At 36.9% G+C, this 20,035-nt stretch overlaps 2 protein-coding genes across 4 annotated transcripts in view; both read left to right on the forward strand.

Annotated features, from left to right (window-relative positions):
• Nucleotides 1-12,991, forward strand: part of SLC4A7 (solute carrier family 4 member 7) — a 161,226-nt gene extending 148,235 nt beyond the window's left edge. For all 3 annotated transcript variants that reach the window (XM_066194214.1, XM_066194211.1, XM_066194213.1), the window contains 9 exons: nucleotides 548-661; nucleotides 1,106-1,267; nucleotides 1,518-1,769; nucleotides 3,949-4,017; nucleotides 4,460-4,633; nucleotides 4,990-5,121; nucleotides 5,923-6,014; nucleotides 7,783-7,890; nucleotides 8,541-12,991. In XM_066194214.1, the coding sequence (XP_066050311.1) occupies nucleotides 548-661; nucleotides 1,106-1,267; nucleotides 1,518-1,769; nucleotides 3,949-4,017; nucleotides 4,460-4,633; nucleotides 4,990-5,121; nucleotides 5,923-6,014; nucleotides 7,783-7,890; nucleotides 8,541-8,622 (1,185 nt within the window). In that variant the 3' untranslated portion in view covers nucleotides 8,623-12,991. The remainder of the gene's footprint in view (nucleotides 1-547; nucleotides 662-1,105; nucleotides 1,268-1,517; nucleotides 1,770-3,948; nucleotides 4,018-4,459; nucleotides 4,634-4,989; nucleotides 5,122-5,922; nucleotides 6,015-7,782; nucleotides 7,891-8,540) is intronic.
• Nucleotides 12,992-17,719: 4,728 nt separating this feature from the next.
• NEK10 (NIMA related kinase 10) overlaps nucleotides 17,720-20,035 on the forward strand; it is a 78,254-nt gene continuing 75,938 nt past the window's right edge. The window contains 4 exon segments of the mRNA XM_066190007.1: nucleotides 17,720-17,797; nucleotides 18,332-18,436; nucleotides 18,954-19,027; nucleotides 19,348-19,408. Coding sequence (XP_066046104.1) covers nucleotides 17,720-17,797; nucleotides 18,332-18,436; nucleotides 18,954-19,027; nucleotides 19,348-19,408 — 318 coding nt within the window.

A 20,035-nucleotide genomic window follows, 5' to 3' on the forward strand; every position in this document is an offset into this window, starting at 1 on the left:
ATTACCATTTCTAATAGATCCTAATGTGATGATTCTTCTTAGACTGATTTATGTGACTTCTGCTAGACAAAATGAAGTGGTTAGATCTACTATAAACCTCAACTCATCCCTGAAATGTCTTTCTATTGTTTAATAAAGTTATCTTCGGTAATATGAATGTCTTGCAAATTATCCACCTCCTATCGATTAAAACATGAAATGTGTGAATATGACTGGCCTAAGGTACCAAGGATAGCTGTGATGGCCAAACCTCCCAATAGGATTGAGGGGAGAGAAAGATGATGGAGTTGTTTGAAGTAATTTTTCTTCTGGCAGTATACCACTTTTAAATGAGTGAACAGTTGTAAGAAATACTTGTCTTCTACAACTCCATGCTATGCTGGTAGGCAGCTTAAATTTTAAACTAACAAGAAAAAATAGATAATGTTCAGTGGTGTAGTATAATACAAAAAAACCTTCACTTTTTATAGGGGAGAAAATCGTCTTTCTACACATGCAAATTATAATAGTGAAAAAGCAAGGCTTAACACAAGTCTTTTCTTTATAGGTGCGTTCCACCATCAGTGACTTTGCAGTATTTCTGACCATAGTAATCATGGTTGTGATTGACTATCTTGTAGGAATACCTTCTCCTAAGCTGAATGTTCCAGAGAAGTTTGAAGTAAGAAACAAAACCTTTTGAACAACTTTACTCTTAAAATGCTTGCAGTTTTATGAACAGTAGAACAATTGAGTTGTATAGAAACAGAAATGTCTCTTTTTTTGATTACAATGTAGTTGATCAAGTAGTTCTCTTTTCTGTTTTGGATGTCTCATCTGACAGAAGAAATTATGTTTTGTATTATTAATGTGGAAGGGAAGCATTCTTTTGTGCAAATGTACAAAATGAAGGAATTGAATGGATTTGATTTAATTTTTTCCATATAAATGTCATGTTCACCTGTAACAGCTAAATCAGTCTGTTGTTCAAAGCCATTGGAAAACAACCTAAATGTATGCTTAAGAGACTGAGCTGTTGTTCATGGAAGTTGTTTGTAGTGATAAGATCTTTGTGCTGTTTGAGTCATTTAATTCTCATTGTTGATGGGTTGGGTTTTTTTTCCAGCCCACCCGAAAAGACCGAGGATGGTTCATAGATCCTCTTGGAGGCAATCCTTGGTGGACACTCTTGATTGCTGCTCTTCCTGCTTTACTCTGTACCATTCTCATTTTCATGGATCAACAAATAACAGCTGTTATTATAAACAGGAAAGAGCATAAACTGAAGGTAAAAATAATTTTTACAGAAATTTAATGTTGTGTAAGTCAGATTTACTTCAAATTCATTCTGCAAATTTGTGAAATGACCCATCAGCTGCTAAATATAAGTATTAATTGACTAATCAAGAGCAAATACAATTTTGCAGACACTCTCAAAGTATCTGACTTTTGTAGTTGTAGGTTATTCACGTGCTGAGTTGGAAATATGATGTCATGTAAATAGAAATATCAAGTTAATTATTTGCTTAATTTTACAGAAAGGCTGTGGTTATCATCTTGATCTACTCATGGTTGGTATTATGTTGGGAATATGTTCTCTCATGGGCTTACCATGGTTTGTTGCTGCAACTGTCCTGTCTATAAGTCATGTTAACAGCCTGAAGGTTGAATCTCAATGCTCAGCACCAGGAGAACAACCAAAGTTTCTGGGAATTCGGGAGCAGCGAGTGACAGGATTGATGATTTTTGTGCTGATGGGGATGTCAGTGTCCATGACCTCTGTGTTAAAGGTAAAAGACAGTTTTCCCAAAATATTTTCTTTATGCTTTTGATTTTGATGTTGTGATTTAGCATTTCATAATGGGAGAAAGTTCTGTTAAGTAAGATATGCCTGGACTCATTCTCAAATTGCTTTTTTAGCACCAGATGTTAGTTGTATAGAAACAACATGGAAAGATACAAGAAAATGAAATCTGAGAAAGCTAGAAATGTAGTGAGTAAAGAAAGCAACCTTTTCCTGTGTTACCTGATTTTCTTGCCAGCTCTTTTTTAGTTTCTTGAGTTCATGTTACCTAAAAACTGCAGTTTTTATGTGAGTGGATAAATGGAGAGAGAAAAGGAGTGTGATAAAGAAGTAAAATTACTTGAGCAGAAGTAATATAGTGTAGCAGAAGGAACAGAAACATTGCTTTAAAAGGGAGAAATTACCTTTTTCACTTCTTGTTCTTCAGCATACGAAACTTCATTTGGTTTTTAGAGTGTCAAGATTATTTTATGCATCATCACAGTATAATGGTGATTTTGCATGTTGTATCATAGCATCAGATTACAATTTTTCTCTTAATTTATATCCCTAATGACCTTTCAGAGACTCTATTGGAAGACAGTTACTCAGTTCAGATTTACTAAAATCTGTTCAACTTTTGCTTTGTTGTTTTAAATCCAATAGTTTAAAGGAGAAATGAAAGAACTATATTTTTGTTGCCAGAAATGCAGATATTGCATAACTGCTGGTATTTCTAAAGAACTTTGTAAAAGTCTGTTTAAACAAAGACAAATCTCAAGTAATTTCATAAGAAATGTAGCTTCTCAAATTTAGATAATGGGAAAGAATAATCCAGTAAACCTACAGCTATAGTTTAGTAAGTAGTTATGTGTTTTAAATTTTAAATAGTTGACCATTTGTATGTCTGAAAAGAATAAGGCCATAGCAGTTCCTAAAAATAAGTATTCAGATTTTACGATCTCTCATTAAAAATTTATCAAGAGCTCAGCTGTATAATGTGAATAATCGGAATCAAAAGCAGAAATACTGAAATGGATTTATTGTTGTTCGAAAGCAAAAATTAAAAGTGCTAGTTGCTGAGGCAAAGTGTTTTATACCTCATATTTTAATTTATTCTTTTTAGAAACTAATACATTTTGTTTTATGGACCCAAGGTAATAGGAATGGAATTATTACTCTTTGCTCTGTAAGGAATGTTCTTCTTTTTCAGTGTGAATGACTGATATTGTTCAAAAGAAGTAAGGAGAACAAAGCCTTACATCTGTCAGTTGCTGTGCTTTTGCTCCTTGTGTGGATTTCTACTGATTTAGTGCAGTAGAAGATACTATATCAAATTACAGAAGTTAAAGTGAAGAAACTAGTCACAAACACACACACATGCAGTAATGAATTCCTAAGACATAGTTTTATCTCACGCTGTTTAAATAAAGGTTTTTGTTTAGTCTTGATAGCAGCAGTTTTTATTAAGATTTCGCATTTTATCTTGGCTGTCCTTCACTTGGAAGCTTAATGAATTCAGGAGCAAAGAAGGCTTCACTGCAGAGGTTTGGTGGTTTGAGGTTTGCCACTGAGATCAGTGGACAACTTTGTTATCTTATTAAGCTTTAATTTAGATAAAAAATATAAAATTGCACTGTAGAAAATTATATAAGCTGTCTATTATATATTACAATTTAAATTATTATAAGTATTATCTTTAATAAGCTTTAAATTGGTTGTCTTACTGGAGCAAAACTTAGCTCTGAATAATTAGTAGATGCTCATAGTTCAGTTGGTATGGTGAAGTTTTTGTATTGTCTGCTCCCGATATACAAGAGTTCAAAAGTAAAACTTAATGTGGTAACTTTGTAAAGTTGTACAGAATACAGTAGTCTTGATGCAGTTCTGTCAAATAGCAACATAAAGCAGTATACTTACCATGAATAGAAATTTTGGTTGCAACCTAGAAAACGGAGTGAATCGGCACTCAAGGCAGAACTACTTCTTTATCCTAGTGATAGGTTTGTTAGTTCTAGTTTTTTTGCTGCTCGATGATAAATATGTATTCTTTTAAATAAAGGCCCTTAGATTTCACTTAAGTCAAATATAAAGTAAAAAATTACTTGGTCTGTGCCTTTCACTGATATGGACTGTTCTCTTATGTCGTGTTGATTCTAATTTTAACTGTGTTTTTTCTTCCCCAGTTTATTCCAATGCCAGTTTTGTATGGTGTCTTTCTTTACATGGGAGTATCATCATTAAAAGGCATTCAGGTAAAGTCTGATTTTAATGAGCAGTTTGCTTTTATTTAACACTGAATGAAAAGAAAACTGTAACATCCCACATCATGTGAGCCACAATAAAGTTGTTCCCTATTGTCTCAATAGCATGTAGGATAATTGCTTGAGTGTGATTTCAGGTATTTGTTCTTACCATATTGTGTCTTCACTTGTCAGTTCTTTTTTTTCTTTATTCTTTCAGAAGTGTAGCTAAGAAACTAATTTTCTGAAATATTCTGGGATTTTTTACTATTGGTGAGGGTGGGGGACAATCCCTGCAAAACAGCCCCCAGTTCCACCCCCTTGAATGTTCACTGTCTTTAATTAGTATTTTTGGGGGGATTATCTTACATTTCTATAGTCCCCTAAAAATGTTTATTTTCTTCTGATGAGACAAAAAATAATTAACTGAAGTATGATTTTATTTTCCATGCAGTTTTTTGACCGTATAAAGCTGTTTGGAATGCCTGCCAAACATCAACCTGACCTGATTTATCTTCGTTATGTGCCACTCTGGAAGGTCCATATCTTTACAGTTGTTCAGCTCACTTGTCTAGTTCTGTTGTGGGTGATTAAAGCCTCTGCAGCTGCTGTTGTTTTCCCTATGATGGTAAGTTTTCTGTTTAGCCAGAATAATATTTTTGTACAAGAGTACACGTACTATTTAGGGTCTCTTCAGAAGATGCTTGCTGCCTCTAAGAAAGAAGGGAGTGGGAAAGAAACAAAAATCCCCTGTAGTACAAGCTGTTCACTTTTGAAACACAAAGATTTCTCATTTCCTGAATATCAGCAATTCAGTTGTGAATAGCTGTTGAGAGTGGAAATGATTTACCTTTGGATTAAGATAAAATCTAGTACTAGAAAAAAGGGCTTCAATTATGGATTCTGAGTGTACTGAGAGTGTGTGTGCATTTTTGTTCATTTGAATAGTTCAATATTAAGTATTTTCTCTGTGGTTCCCTTTAGGTTCTAGCATTAGTGTTCATTCGCAAGCTCATGGATTTATGTTTCACCAAAAAAGAGCTTAGCTGGCTTGATGATCTTATGCCAGAAAGTAAAAAGAAGACAGAAGATGATAAAAAGATAAAAGAGAAAGAAGTAAGTGTGAAAACAATCAAACTGAGCATGTTGTAAATTTCTGGGAAACACTTAATGCAATTTAAAAGAATTTTATGTGATCTGAGCATATGACCTCATGTGCCAGATACACATTTTGACATTCTTCCCTAAGGAGGTGAAATCCTTTACTAGAGGAACTGTTGCTGGTGGTTAAGGAATTACGTCACTATTTCAATTATGCTATTAGAAACTATGATTCTTATTTGTGATCAAAATTTTTAAGCAAAGTGGAAAGAAGCAGTTGTCAGCACAAAAATGTTGCGGTTTTTGTCTTTCATCAGATTAGAAAGAAAGAAAAAAGGAGAGCAAGAGAGAAAGAAGAGGGAGAGGGAAATGATGGAGTAGGATTTCTTTATTCTCCTACATTAGTCACAAAAGTGTTCATAATACCAGGGACTTTCTGCTGATGTGTGTTTGTGGAGCTGTCATTAAGCACAGATGCTAGTTACCAATAATACAGTAAGATAGCTTCTGTAACTTCTCCATATAAGTCCTGCCTTGCTGTACACCACCTAGATGAATTCATTGCCAAGCATGTAACAACACCCTCCTTCCCCAGTCTCCCATGTCCCCTGCCTTAATAAAACACTTGTAAGAGGAAAGTTCATAAGCTCTGTCTCCTGCATTCAGCTGCAGTACCTACAAAGAAGTGCCTCCTACCCCTCTGGAATACCTGTCATATAACTTGAATAACTTGAGATAATAACTGAATTACTTGAGATACTACTGTGGTTTCTGCTACGTGAGTAATTTTACAAACTTCTTACTTGGAATTTACAGGAAGCAGAGAGAATGTTTTCAGACAATGACAGTGTACACCTTGCATATGGAGAAGCAAATCTGGATTTTCCTGTAAAATCCCTGAAATACAGGTATAAAATAATGTGTCTGTTTAAAAGTTCTTTTATCAGAGGCTGTAATTTGCCTTATATTAAGTTGGTTGTGTATGAGTTGAAATAATTTTTTCCCCCAAGCTGGTAACTTAGCCATGATTAGGAAATATGAGGATATATCTCATGGTGCTACATCAGTGTTTTTATATTGCATTGTTCTTTAAAACTGCCTCTTAATTATAAATTTACATGACCATCTTGAACAGATCAGATGACTCAATTTCGACCAGCTGTACTAAAGGTGGAGAAGCGTCCTTGGTCAGTTTTTATGGAATATTTGTGTGCTGCTGTGCATGAAATACTGAGCATTAAGCAACTAATAGCATCAGTTGAGCCATGTGTTTGCCAGCCACTTGAGTTTTTCAGAAGAAATCTAAGTGTGCGATTACTGGTTCACCTCAGCAAGGGCTAAAGTCATCATTTCTGTGGTACAAAAAATCTATTTTACAGGAAACCGTTTTTACTTCAGAATGTTATTTTCTGAACATAAATTTAAGAATAGATTCTCTTCCAGAAAAGGAAGTACTGGAATTTCAGTTGTGGAAATTCTTTCAGCTTTGGTAGGCATTTTGTTTCAGTTGGTGTCTGCCTTACTGGGGTTGTATTTAGCTGACTTAGCTGTCAGGTGTTCTCAACTGTTCCAACAGAACCTGAAGATGTGACAGATAAATAGCTTACAGGTTTTCTTTTCTTCTCTAATATTAAGGGTTCCTAGGTTAAAAATTGGCCTTCCTATCAATCTAGGGTACTACCAGGTATGCCCTGATGAGAGTTGGGAACAGACAGAAATTTGGATTAGACAGATATTCCTGTGGAGTGCTGTTGTCGATTCTGAGAGCAGGCTTATTCAGCCGTAAGCAACTCAAATGAAAATGCTAAAGCTTTTTTAAAAAAACATTTGAGTTGCTAATTGGTCTTACAGTAGAGCTGGGATTTCATCTACTGTGTGCATGTGTTTTGTATGTGTTCTGCTGCCTTATATGTCTTGTGGGGATCCCTGAGGAAAAATGGCTTTGAAAGTTTTTTCTGCCATTTGAAAAACTTACAGATGACCTGGGGTACATTCTGAAGCTTAAATATGGAGCAGAACAGAAAACAGACCTACAGGCAACACCTAAGTCTGCTGTAACTGTAACATGTAACTCTGTGGAGGACAAAAGTGGAAATAGGCTTTAAAAACTTAACATCTGTGAGGGTAAACTTATCTTCTGCAGCACTTGGGAGGGGGGTGCAAAAGAACCTTGCAAAATATCTGATAAGGCTTTCGAGGAAAAAAAACCAAAACTTACCTGTCAAGAAAACTGGTGTTTCCAGATTTTTAATAGTTTCAAATCTCACCTGAATTTTTGAAATTTTATTAACCTTTTCTCTTTTGCCCTTGATTATTTCCTAGAAGCCACTTAAAGTAACTGATTCATGAAAGCCTTAGCACAACAGTGTGATTAAATTCATTATTTCTGGGCATGCAAAATAATTTTCTGAAGTTCGGTATGGGTTACGTTTTAAGTATTCTCAACATCTTACCGTTACCTATGCGAAAAACTGTTTTGAGATTCTTTGTAATTACGGTAGTACTAGTGAGTTAAATTTTCAGGTTTTTGTTGAAGTATACTTTTAAGAGATGAAGTCAACTTGTGGCTGTGTAAATACTGAAAGAAGGCACAACTGATGTAAATGATGAGTGACAGTAAGTATAATAGTGTTGCAAGGAATTGAATACTAACCAGAAAGTGTGTTTGTTCCTTAGCACTGATCCCTCAGTTGTAAACATATCAGACGAAATGGCCAAAACTGCACAGTGGAAGGCTCTTGCCATGAGTACTGAGAATGCCAAAGTAACCAAAGCTAACCTGAGGTAGCTATAATTAATCATGCCTTTTCTAACTGTTATCTTGTGTTTAGCAGCTGTACTTGTATTTATTGAAACATATCTTTAAAAAATGAGTATGTGTGCTTTATCAATCTGAGTTACTGACTTCTTACTTTAGAAGAACTTGAATTTGAGCCTAAGTTTTCCTCTTTACTCTGAAGTTTATCAGTTTCTATAAGGAATTATTTTACTACTCTTTTATTAATTCTATTATTTTAAATAGTAATTTTTAAATTACTATTTATGTACTTAATGCAAGTGTTTACTACTCTGATGAGCTTAGGGTTTCTAAACACTAGAGTGTACATGAGCATGAGAGTGGTTTGATCCTCAATAATACAAATTCCACTGAAATAAAAGGTAAGTCCAGCACTTTCATTGTTGCTTTGGACTGCCCTAGGATCTCCCCTGTTTTTGTGGGTGAGTGTATTTCTTGGATTGCTTTTCCTCAACTCAGGTTTGTAGTGTTCTGGTGAATCGTGTTTAACAATTACAAAAATGTAATAGAAATGCCTCATCGTCAAAGCATCCTTATGTAAATATTTTCAGTGTTCATTGTGAAGTATAAAACGATTGAAATTTAACCTTTCCTAAAGTGTGCCAGACCTTACATTTTCTTCTTTGTTTTCAAACAGCCCTGAAAAACCAGAAAGTGTGAAAGTAGAAGTGGAAAATTCACATGTTGTGAGATACGTGGATGCTGAAACATCTTTATAGAGTGGAACCAATGGGAATTGCGTGTATTTGTTTGTGTATATATATATCACTGTAGGATATTATACCATGGAAGTGTGATTGCCAGTTTAAGGAGCAACATATATTTAATTTCTGCCATTGTTTAGGGCACTGTAGATATGCTTGCATAATGCGAAGATTTTCCCAGCAAATAAGATAAGTGGTAATCACACTTCAGCTATTTATTTTATTGGAAATTTTATTTTCATTTTTAAATAGGAAGACTGTAATGAATGCTTATTATTTTCAATAATCACATGTGCATAGAAGTTACATCAGCTTTTGCTGATGATTACTGGTCCACATTGCTTAAAGTTTTGCAATACCTCTGTTTATAATGTGCGCTATGAAAGTTTTGTTTTCCATGCAGGCGATTAGTGCTTGTTTTTGCAGGGTATACTTTTTTAGAACAAATGTTAATGTGCTGTTGACAAGAGCTACTGTGTTTTATGTCTCCACTCCATGCTAGTGTTTCCTGGATTCTGTCTCTCCTATTCTACAGAAGTGGCCTAGAGCCCTAAGTCAGGTGGTTAGTTAAGCCTTAAAATGTATCTAAATACCCTGGTGTGCTGCTTTCTTTGTTTTCTTGAATTCTCTTGAGTTTCCATTATTGTCCAGTAGCAGTATGAGTGCAGTAATGGTAGTTACAGTCCCAAGTCAGTATTTGCCATTCTGGACACTCCATGTTTACACACTATAAATTGGATTACAGGCAGCAATTGGTCTATAGGAAATTACAAGTACTTACCACATCAGTACTCTTGAATTCTTTCCTTCCTGTTTTTGCTTACATTTTTTCCCGTAGATTTTTGGCGTCTGATTTACTCAGCTCTAAGATTTTAGAGTATTTCATATCTTCATCAAATATATTTCTTGGTTAATAAATTTTTAAATTTACTGTGTATTTGATTAAATTAGTTGTAGCTCAATTCTGGAATAGGTTTGTGATCAGTATTATTTTATGGATTACTAATTGCTTGTGGTATTTGTATGTACAGTTCTGATCCTTTCCGTTGTAAAGGGCATATATGATAGCACACCAACTTATTTTTAAACACTTTATTTATTTAATTAGTATAAATTTCTATCATGTAAGATGAATTGAAAGAATAAATATTCATTTATTAAAGTAAATGGGATTTTTTGGGGACTCCACTGATAAAGATGCAGTCAGTGCATTTATTGTACTTACATTTTCAAGTTCTAGTGTTTAGCGTTATAATATTTGAAAAAATGAGAATTTTATATATAAATGAAAATCTTGATCACTTACCTGCGCAGTTTCCATTCTTAATATTTTTTTGCCTTATGTCTTAGTTTTTTTGTCTTTAATTTCCAACATTATCTCTTTACATTCTGAATTGCCTCCAGCCCTTTCTAGATGCGTTACAATGGCTTTAAATAGAATCTGTGCTCATTTAATACTAGAAGATGCTGTTTGCTTAATTCTGCTTTTGGCAGGGTTGGGAGTTTTACCATGGACCAAGTGATAAAATTCTCAACAATTGCAAAAGGAGCTGATTCTGGAGGAGGGCAGACTTTATCTGAAAACGCCACTTGAGGTGGAATTTTGCTCTTCAGCTAAGTGTCACCTGTAGAGAGGGTAATTGTATATTACAAAAATAAAGCCATCAGTGGGAATAAATAGAAACATTTAAAAATAGTATTTACGTTACGTGGACTTACTGTCCCTTTAAATGTAATGCAATTATTTAACTTTTTTTTCCCTTTCCTTTTTTCATTTAACTGAATTTCGAGAAGACAGTTCAAAGAAAGGAAATTGTAGTGTGCAGCTACATGAATAATGGTATCCAAACTGTCATAACAGGCTCAGGTCAGTGGCAAAGCAAGAGAGATCTGCATTACCAGTTTGACCAATACTGTGTAATGACCTGCATTCTTAAATAATAGTGTAGCTTGTGCCTTAGTTTGACTTAGTGCTCTTTCAAAAAATAGCCCATGATTTCCCTCTGATCAAACTGAGATAACAATGAAACTACAGCAGATGGTTTCTCAAAACTTTCTACATTATTTAAAAAAATCCTAAACAACATCATCTGCATGTCAGTAGTTGACTACTAAGTACCTCTTGCTCTGAATCAAGGAGGGAAGAGATATTTTGAGTATTTTATGTAGCATCATCCACAATGCAATACTTGGGTCTTCTCAGTAGTATTTTACACTTTGTGTTCACAGTCCTGCAACAGTTTCCAAAGACCCAAAATATTACTAGAAGCCTCTTGGATTTCTAACTCTTTAATGCTGGAAATCAGGGTTCCATGGTGCTGCACACCTTGTATTTGGCTTCTACTTCAGAAGGGTTAAGTTTTGGTCAATATTACAGGAAGTGGGTATATTTTGAGTAAAGTTGAAAGGAAGCAAAACCAAAGCCCCACAAGTCTAATCACAGTATTTATTTAATTGTGTAGATATTTTAATCAGTGCCAGAAATACCGTGACTTGGCAAACCAGATTATAGTGACCTTTAGTTCCAGTGTTCTTGGGCAATAGTTATACTTGCACTTTCTTGCCATATGAACAGGAGAAGATCTGGTATTAAGTGCATAAATTCCTGTTGCTGATGTATGGTTAAGTGATTCACTGCTCATTTTACACCTTCTCTGCTTTAAAATCACACATAGTATTAAAATAAGACGGTTAAGGATGTAGTTTATTGTATGTAGATATATGTTTTGCCTTAATGGATGCAAAAGAGCAGTGATAATTGCTGTGCACTGATTATTTTTTTTCATAGGGCTTAAGCCCTGTAAAAACTACGCCAATGGATTTCCATTCCAGCAGTTAGAGGAAAATAAACAACCCTGCACTTTTTATAGATGCCTTGGTTTCCTGGAATGGAGCTTAGTGCTACTGTGTACCTGGCTGCAGAGCCACCTCAGGAAGTCCCTCTTTTTTTATTTTTTTTTTTTTCCTTCTTTTTTTCTTTTTTCTTTTTTTTTTCTAATTTATTTATAAATATTAATGTTTACATGAAAGGTAGGTCTTAATTTTGACCACTCCATTTAAATTATCATCTAAAATGTATCACTCAAAATGCAGTTTTGTGTTTAAATTATATTCTAGAAAACTCATTCTTACCATTTTCATATGTATTACAGTGACACGTTTTTCATTGTTTACATATGCCCAAGTTAAGAACAGTTTCCTCCTAGATTAATTTTGCAGCTATAACATGATATTTTATACAGTTGTTCCGTGAAATGTTCCAAATTGCCAAGTTTGTCGTCATAAAACCTGTCAGGGTAAAACTTGGTGCCCTAATGGTTTTGGGATCTTTTTCAACCAAGTACCTTGGCCATTTTTTCTTCATTTAATGAAAGTTCTCCCGTAAGTTATGATTTGCTTCACCTGCATCTCTGTCTTTATACGGTCACTTCCTAATTCGTGCCCTTTGCAAAGGCAGGTTCGACAGGCTGTAAAATATTTCCGTAACAAGTGGATGTCACGTCGCAGAGCCTGCACCGCACTAAAGGGTTTGTCTTGTACATAGGTTCTGTAAATCAAAAAGTAAATGGTTCATGGCTCTCACTTCACCAATGTCAGGTGAGCACCGCAGCGAGCTTAGTTTTTCTTTTTGCTTTCTTATGATTAGTAATGTTTTAATTACTCATCTAGGACAAAATTATCAAGTACAGTAAAACGTGGGAAATACTTTGTTTATACCAACAATAATCTATTTTATGGCAAATTTTAAGACTATAGGTGCACACAGCTTTGAGTCAGCATAAGTGTAGTGCTATAAATAAAGCAAATTGCTCGGTAAGTTTGTCAATTTTATTTTATAATGTTTTTAGTGAAAACTTATAGGACTTTGTAGTTGGCGTTGAACTTTACCTAAAGACACTTTCATATTGAATTTAGTATCTGTTGACATTTATTTGGAATAATGAATGAGTTTGAAAATCGATGCTTTTCTAAATGATTTTATCGGAAAGACACATCATTTCTAGTATTTTCCTTTCTATTGTTGCTGATGCTTCTGTGCAAAGGTGTCTTCCAGGTTCAGCTTTTGCAGCTGAACTGCAGTTTTGATTTTAATATTCTTTATTTGAAATGTGATTACATACTGTATGGTTCGAATTTTTTATGACTGCTTTTCTAATTACAGTGACGTTTTCTTACTTTATAAACAAATCCAAAGGAAATGAAAACATTGTTCCAACTGTAGAATCAATATTCAGTTTATACAGAAAACACAACTCTCAGACTTGTCTTTAATGTGAAAGATTCAGCCTTTGTGTTGTTTTAATTATTGCTAGAATAAAATTATCTTTTGTAACGTTTCAGAAAGTTGGTAAAAGCAATAAACAATCTCCTGGACTCCATTAAAGCCGCTTCTGTTTTCATTGGGGGCGGGCCCGGCCGGGGCGTCCCGGTGCCCATGGCGACGGCGGCGGGCGGAAGCGGTGCCAGGGCTCCCCGGCACTGCGCAGCGCGGCGGCTCGCCATTGGCCGGCGGGCCAAGAAGAAGGGAGGCGATTGGCCCAGGGGCCGGTTCAGGCGGAGCGAGCGTTGCCGTTCCCTCCCGCGGAGGGAGCGGGAACGGGGCGGCGCTGGAGCACGGCGGGGAGCGGGAGGGGAGGGACGGGAGCACAGGGAAACGCAAGGCAAGGGGATGAGCCGGTCCAGTCGAGGGCAGGGGAGGATAGGGAAGGCGATGCAATGTTCACATCCTCCTCCAGTCCGCTTCATGACGTGCTCCACAGCCCTGCGCCTGCACCGGCTCTGGGCTTTCAGTAGGCGTTGAATAATCTCGTCATTCCCAGAGACTCCCAAGTAGCAGCGATAGAATTCCCTTTAAAGGTCTCTTGGTAGTGAGAGCGGAGAGGGTGAACTTCAGAGAGCTACGTGTTATACTGTACTGAGCTGCTCATAGACCTCAGGAATTCCCGATTCTTTTGGAGCGTTTTGGGGTTTTTTTTTTGGTTGTTGTTTGCTAGTTCGTTTGTTGTTTGTTTGTTTGGGGTTTGTTTTGTTTTGTTTTGTTTTTTTTGGTTGGGGGTGTTTTTTTGGGGGGGGGTTGAGAGGGTTGGGGGGTTTGGTTCTTTGTTTTGTTTGTTTGGTTTTGGTTTTGGGGTTTTTTTGTTTTGCTTTTTGTAGTTCGTTTTGTTTTGTTTTTCTTACATACCTGAAGTGCTGTTTAACAGGGTGGATTTGGGTAAATTCTACGGAGGAAAGTTACGCTCTGGAAATTAACCAAGAGACTGACATTTGGTGGACCGATCAATCTGAGAAGAAGTCTGGCTATTTATAGAGTGAGATGGTACAGAGGGAAAACAAAAAACAAAGCAAAAGACAAACAACCCCAAAATAGCAGTAGCTTGGATGTTTTTATTTGTCAGGAAAACAGGGAGAATCTTACCCTTGTTAGCCTTTAGAGAATCTCCAAAGAACTTACTAAGGAAAGGTTGAGACACATATATGTGCATAGAAGTTTTTATGTATAACAAACACATAAATTTCCATATTGATTCAGTTAATAAAACGAAAGAAATATTCTTCAAATATTGTCTGTGTGAGTTCTTCATTACAATTTCCTAGACACAGGCAGTCACAGGTGGGGATCCTTTATGACTTCCATGCTCTGTGAAAGCAAGAGGGGAAGCCAGCCAGAATTCCCTTTTTGTTTTTTTTTTTTTTTCCCCATCAGACTGGATAAGGGAAATAAACCCCTTCTGGGAATTTTTCATCACCTTTGATGCTTCATTTGCCATCATTTTGACCATGTTTGAAATCCATTTTTGTTTCGACAACAATGCATTTCTAATTGCTCTTTTAAGGAGCGAATTTTCACCTGACCTTCATCTGACCCAGTTTATGGTATTACATAGGGTGTTAGATACATTCCTATCTAGCAACAGCATGAAAACTTGTATTAAAGCCAAAGTATCTACTGCTTCTTTATCCACCTTAAGTCTGTTATCCTGTATATGATTAGACAGTGGAATTTGGCCACTGGAGTGATTAAGAAAGGAGTTCAAAGGAAAATCAAGCTACTAGTTGGCTTACAAACTATCCATATCCAGTAGTTATTGCTACTAAAGATTATAAGGAATCTTCTTGTTGAAGAGACCATTGCACTGTAGTCAGTGGGGGTAGATTTATCCTCCAGCACTTCTTTGTGGTTTTGTTTGTTTTGGGGCTTGTTTTTGCCTTCTGAAGCTCATGTGCTTATGTCATCTGGGGCAGATACTAGGCTGGGCCACAGATCTAGTCTGGGGTAATTCCTTTGTCTCCTGTTTCTCATCATGTGGATTCTTTCATTTCTGACAGAGTTCTTGGAGCATTTCTTGTCCTATCCTGCATTCCAGTGCTGTCAGAACGCATCTCTCTTCCTATGTAATTGAATCAACATAACTAATTAAATGCAATTATCCCCAACTAAAATGAATGCATTTTATTTATTTTATGCTATTGCTGTAATTTCATTGTCTTTAATGGAATTAAATGAGATTGTACTGTAAAAACATTTTTCTTTTAATGTATCTCTGTTCTTGAAAAGGGTTGTCTGATTTCAGTTTTTATCTGGCACAACTGAGTGTTGTTTGGTGTGTTTCTTATACATTCCTCATGGCTGGTGTCATAGCAGGGGGATACTTACGAGGGCAGTGAATAGCCTGGCTCCATGGAAATTTCTGCTGGACTGAGTAAAGAAGAAACATGGGATGGGAACTTACTTGGTGATGTCAAGAAAGTTAAATAATTGTGAGAATAGGTAAAGGAATATTAATGTCTGTTTTCTCTCAGGTTTCTGGCTGATAGAAGGAAAATAGAGTTGTTTCTGTTTGTCAACCCCTCATTCAGGCCACGTTGCTAATATACTAACCTGATTTAATGGCTGGCTACTGATGGAAGGGGCTTTCTGCCCTTCTCCCTCGATTTACACCTGTGCATTCCTGCCCTGTCAGCAGAGAGACACTCATCAGGCCGCTGTAACAGCCAGCTAAATTAGTAGGAAAGTAACTATATAAATGGAAGTGTATTGTTTTCTGTGTGTTTAGCTCTCCAAATTGGCCCAGGTTTGGTTCAGATCAGCTGAAGAAGCAGAGAAGGGTTGCTGGCCAGAGGGGAAGGGAAAGAATGGGGAAAGCCATTTTCACTGGCAGCTGGCTGCTAATTAGTTTAATCTCTGTAGTAAGGTGAAGGGCATAACACTCTAAGCTGCATAGATAAATCCTCCTTTCTGCATGTTGTCCCTGCCCTTGTACAGTAGAAGTACTTTGGAGACAAGGTAATCAGGGCTAAAGTAGGAGGGATTATTTGTAACCTGGATCCACTTTCCCAATCCAGTGAGTTGTGCATCTGAGACAATGCTGAGCTGACAGACTAAAAAGGTCAGTGCAGGGTCAATTTGTGGCCAGAGCTGGCCTCTTTCTTGAAGGTCTTACTGACCTGTGCTGACTTTTTGGCCTCTAGGAAACAGAGGTAACCTCAGGGTGAGTCCTCAGAGCTGCATGAGGGCTGTATCCTCGAGTGACCAGTGTCCCTTCATTCTCAGCAGCCGTGAAAGGAATTTGGCTTTATGTTTGTCAGATTCAACTTTGCACAGGGACTTCTGTAAAGGCTACAAGCCTTTAAAATATTAGTCATCTGTTCCTCTATTTCATCTTTACTAAGGTAGAGAAAACAGCAAAAGTATTGGAATGGCAGCCCTAAAGCAAGGTTTGTAGACAGTTATAAAATGTTCTAAATAATCACAAAGACCTCACAGTTCTGGATTAAAATCTAGCCATACTGGGAATCCTGCTCTTTGCGGTTTGGAGATTTCACCCAAGGATTTCACGGGATGCTGAAAATTTTGACTTTGTTTGCTCATGGACAAGTTACTTGTCTGTGGTTTGGTTGTTCCTTAGTTGGTTGAAAAGTGTTCTTTATGCACACATACTCATGGTCATGAAGACAATTTTGTGAGTTTCACAGTATTTCCTACTGTGCAAATATGAGGTGCTTATTGCATCATGGCATGCCTCAGTAATATTCTAAGTGGACAGGGTATTGGGGAGATGATATAAGAATATCACTAAAACAATACATGAAAATTCTTTCTCGTGAGGGTTCTTAATGTGCTTAGCAATGTATGTGGCTTCTCTTAACTTTTAATGCTCTTGAAGAAAAAGAAATAAATGCTTTGAGCAAACTGCATTCGGTTTAGTCTGACCTCAGTAGTTTTGTCTGCTGAGTGGTAGAACAAATCCTGTTTATATTCATTCCCTGGTAATAACTGGTGCCACAGAGGTGCTCTGAGGTGTTTTTTAATAACCGTCTTGAGCAGATGCATGGAAGAAAGCAGAGAAGTTTCTTGTGGATCCAGATCAATGATACCCTGTGGTAGGATAAAGGCTTGTTTAAAAGACTAGACATGGATGAACTGGGCTTACAGGCCACTTCCGAGAGGGATTTAATACAGTGCACGAGTTCATACTGTCAGCAGTTGCATTTTGGGTAGTTCTGTGATGTGAAATTGTATAACCGGAAAAGCTACTCCGATGTTCATTTGGGGAGGAGCAGCTTCTGGTAGTTTACAATGCTCTTGTTTCGTGACCAATTTTCTTCTTTTTTTTCTTTGCCTTATGAGGAGGTGAAATAAAAATCAGTAGCAGAGGACTTCTATACTGCACAGCAAGAAAAGGAGGCCATCAGGTTTGATACAGAAAATCTTGTGTTAAAGACACACCAAAGGGAACATCCAAACAGTCCATGTGAACAGTGAAATAGGTAGAAAGGATCAGACAGTAGTATTATATCCTTGGTTTTTAAATTGAAAGTGCTCTACCAATATGCTACAGCGGTATGTTATTCTCTAGAATAATTCTACAGCTTGTGCCTGCCCATTCTTTTTTCACTCAGAGAAGGATCTGCATCAATATAGTTGCTTTTGTTGCAGCAAGACATTCCTCTTGAATATTATCTTTCCATGTCTTTTGTATGTTTCTAGGGCTTTAGAAGATTTTCAGTGAACAGGTGGTGTGTACCGTGCAAGTGACTAGCTCAGGGTTTTTGTGGGAAGTCAGACCTACATACTGAACATTTGTCTGCAGGGACGTTAAAATGTGTGGTAATGGCCCTGATGAGGCCATGCCATACAGATCTGCTCATCTGTGGGAAAAAGCTGTGCATCCCACTGCAAGGAAAGCAGGTAGGTTTGGTATAAGACATTTAGAAGGCCTAGATTCTAAACTGCTGAAAATTTTTGTAATTCTTTGGCAGACTATGTGATAGATTCATTGAATGGTTTGGGTTGGAAGAGACCTTACGATCAGAGAGTTCCAAGTCTCTGCCATGGCAGAGGCACTTGTCACTATATACCAGGTTGATCACAGCCCCATCCAACCTGACCTTGGACACTCAGGGATGTCCACAACTTCTCTGGGCAACCTGTTCCAGCACCTCATCACCCTCATAGTAAAGAATTTCCTCCTGATATCTAATCTAAACCTGACTTATTTTAGTGTAAAGTCATCATCCCCATGTCCTAACACTACATGCCCATGTAAAAAGTCCCTCTCCAGCTCTTTTGTAGGCCACTTTAGGTAGCGGGCTGCTGCTTGGTATCTCCCTGGAGCCTTTTCTCCAGGCTGAGCAACCCTACCCCTCAGCTTTTCTCAGCACAGGGAAGGTGCTCCAGCCCTCTGATCCTCTTTGTAGCCCTCCTCTGGACTCACTCCAACAGGTCCCTGTCATTCTCCTGATGGGGACCCCAGACCTGGATGCAGTAGTCCAGGTGGGGTCTCAGGAGAGTCGATTAGAGGAGGCGAATCACCTCTCTCAACTTGCTGTATGTATCTTTTTTTTTTTTTTTTCCAGATACCTCCTTTTTCTCCCCTTCATTTCACTTGTTTATTTGGATGATATAATTATAATATTCTCCGTTGTCTGGACAACAACTTGTTGTTAACAACCTTGGTATTAGCCTGTAAGCACTGCTGTAACATAATGAGCCAATTCACAGAGAGAAATAATGGCAAGAAGATGAAAGAAGAGGAAAAATCCTAATAAAAAAGCCATGAAAGAGCAAGACAGTATTATCTACATATGTGTTGGAAAAACAAGGTTTCTGTGTGTTGGGTTAATAGCTTTCTTATTAATATCTGGAATTTCAAAGGACATCCTGATATAATGCCCAAGGTTTCATGCTGAGAAAATGGCAAAGCTGGGGTTTTTTTTCCTTAAAGTTGTCTCAGTTGCTTCTCTAAGTAAATGTGTTCCTTTTGCTGCAGTGATATAATTCTTTGTATCTACTTTGTTTTTAAGGAAATGATTTTTTAGACCCATAATGATAATCGTGATACACAATCCCTGATCAGGACAAAAAGCTGAAGAGCACAGAAAAAGCAACAGACAAAAAGCCTCCTGGGATCTCTATGAAGTATAATATCTGGCGTTTTACTTTGAACTTCAGCAGGACTCATGTGGAATTTGCACTGGCTGCCAAAGCAGAATGCTTCAATTTGAAATGCAGTATAAACATGACAACTGTTACTCTGGTCACAAAGTTTATTTACACCTTTGTTGAGTTAAGGCATTCTGGAGAAGCTGTAAATTCTTCTGTACACAACATGTGGACACCAGGCAACCCTAGAAAACTGTATTTTCTGTCAGTAGCTTTGTTGCTTGTTGACCTTCTTTACACTTATGGAAATACTTTTATGTAACTATTAACACACCCTATTGTGGTTTTTTTCCTAGGGATTATTCTGATCTAAAAAGGCTTCAGTCTCTCTTAAGCGTTCAGTCAAGGAACCAACAGGTGTTCTTCAATAACTGTTATTAAATATGCTTTAGAATTATAATTAATGGTGATTATGGTTTCTGGCATATGCTTAGAACATTTTGTTCTATAATGATTAAAACATGTTAGCAAAATCTTGAGTAGTGGATGTCTTTCTTGTCTCTTTTTTTTTTTTTTTCTTTTTTCTTGGCAACATTAGATCTTCTGTGTGGGACAAATCACATTTAGAATGGGTAAAAGAATGAAACTGATCCCCTTCCCAGTCTAGTATACCATATTTTTTTTTTATTTTAACCAGAAACATTGCTTTATTTTGTGTTTTAAGAAGGTTTTGTCTAGCTGTTGTTGCATATAGTAAAGTAGCCTAGCAGATTTGTTTTCTTCTGTGCCCTTTCACAATGTCACACAAAGGTAGGCTTAAAGATGTGTGAGTAACGGCATGGAGGAGGGTTGTAAAGAGTATAAAATAAGATCAGCATTTTAACCATAAACAATTTGTCTTTCAAGAATAACAATTCAGCTAAAAATATCCAGGGCATAAATACCAACTTACAGGAGAAAGTCAGATCTCCTTCACCTCAACTCACTTAGCGAAGCTTGTATTTGCTTTGCATTTGAAGCAAAGTGAACCACATGATGATGGGT

The sequence above is a fragment of the Chamaea fasciata genome, unplaced genomic scaffold, assembly GCF_029207755.1.
Source record: "Chamaea fasciata isolate MVZ Bird 193981 ecotype frontalis unplaced genomic scaffold, bChaFas1.0.hap1 SCAF_1, whole genome shotgun sequence".
Classification (NCBI taxonomy): domain Eukaryota; kingdom Metazoa; phylum Chordata; class Aves; order Passeriformes; family Sylviidae; genus Chamaea; species Chamaea fasciata.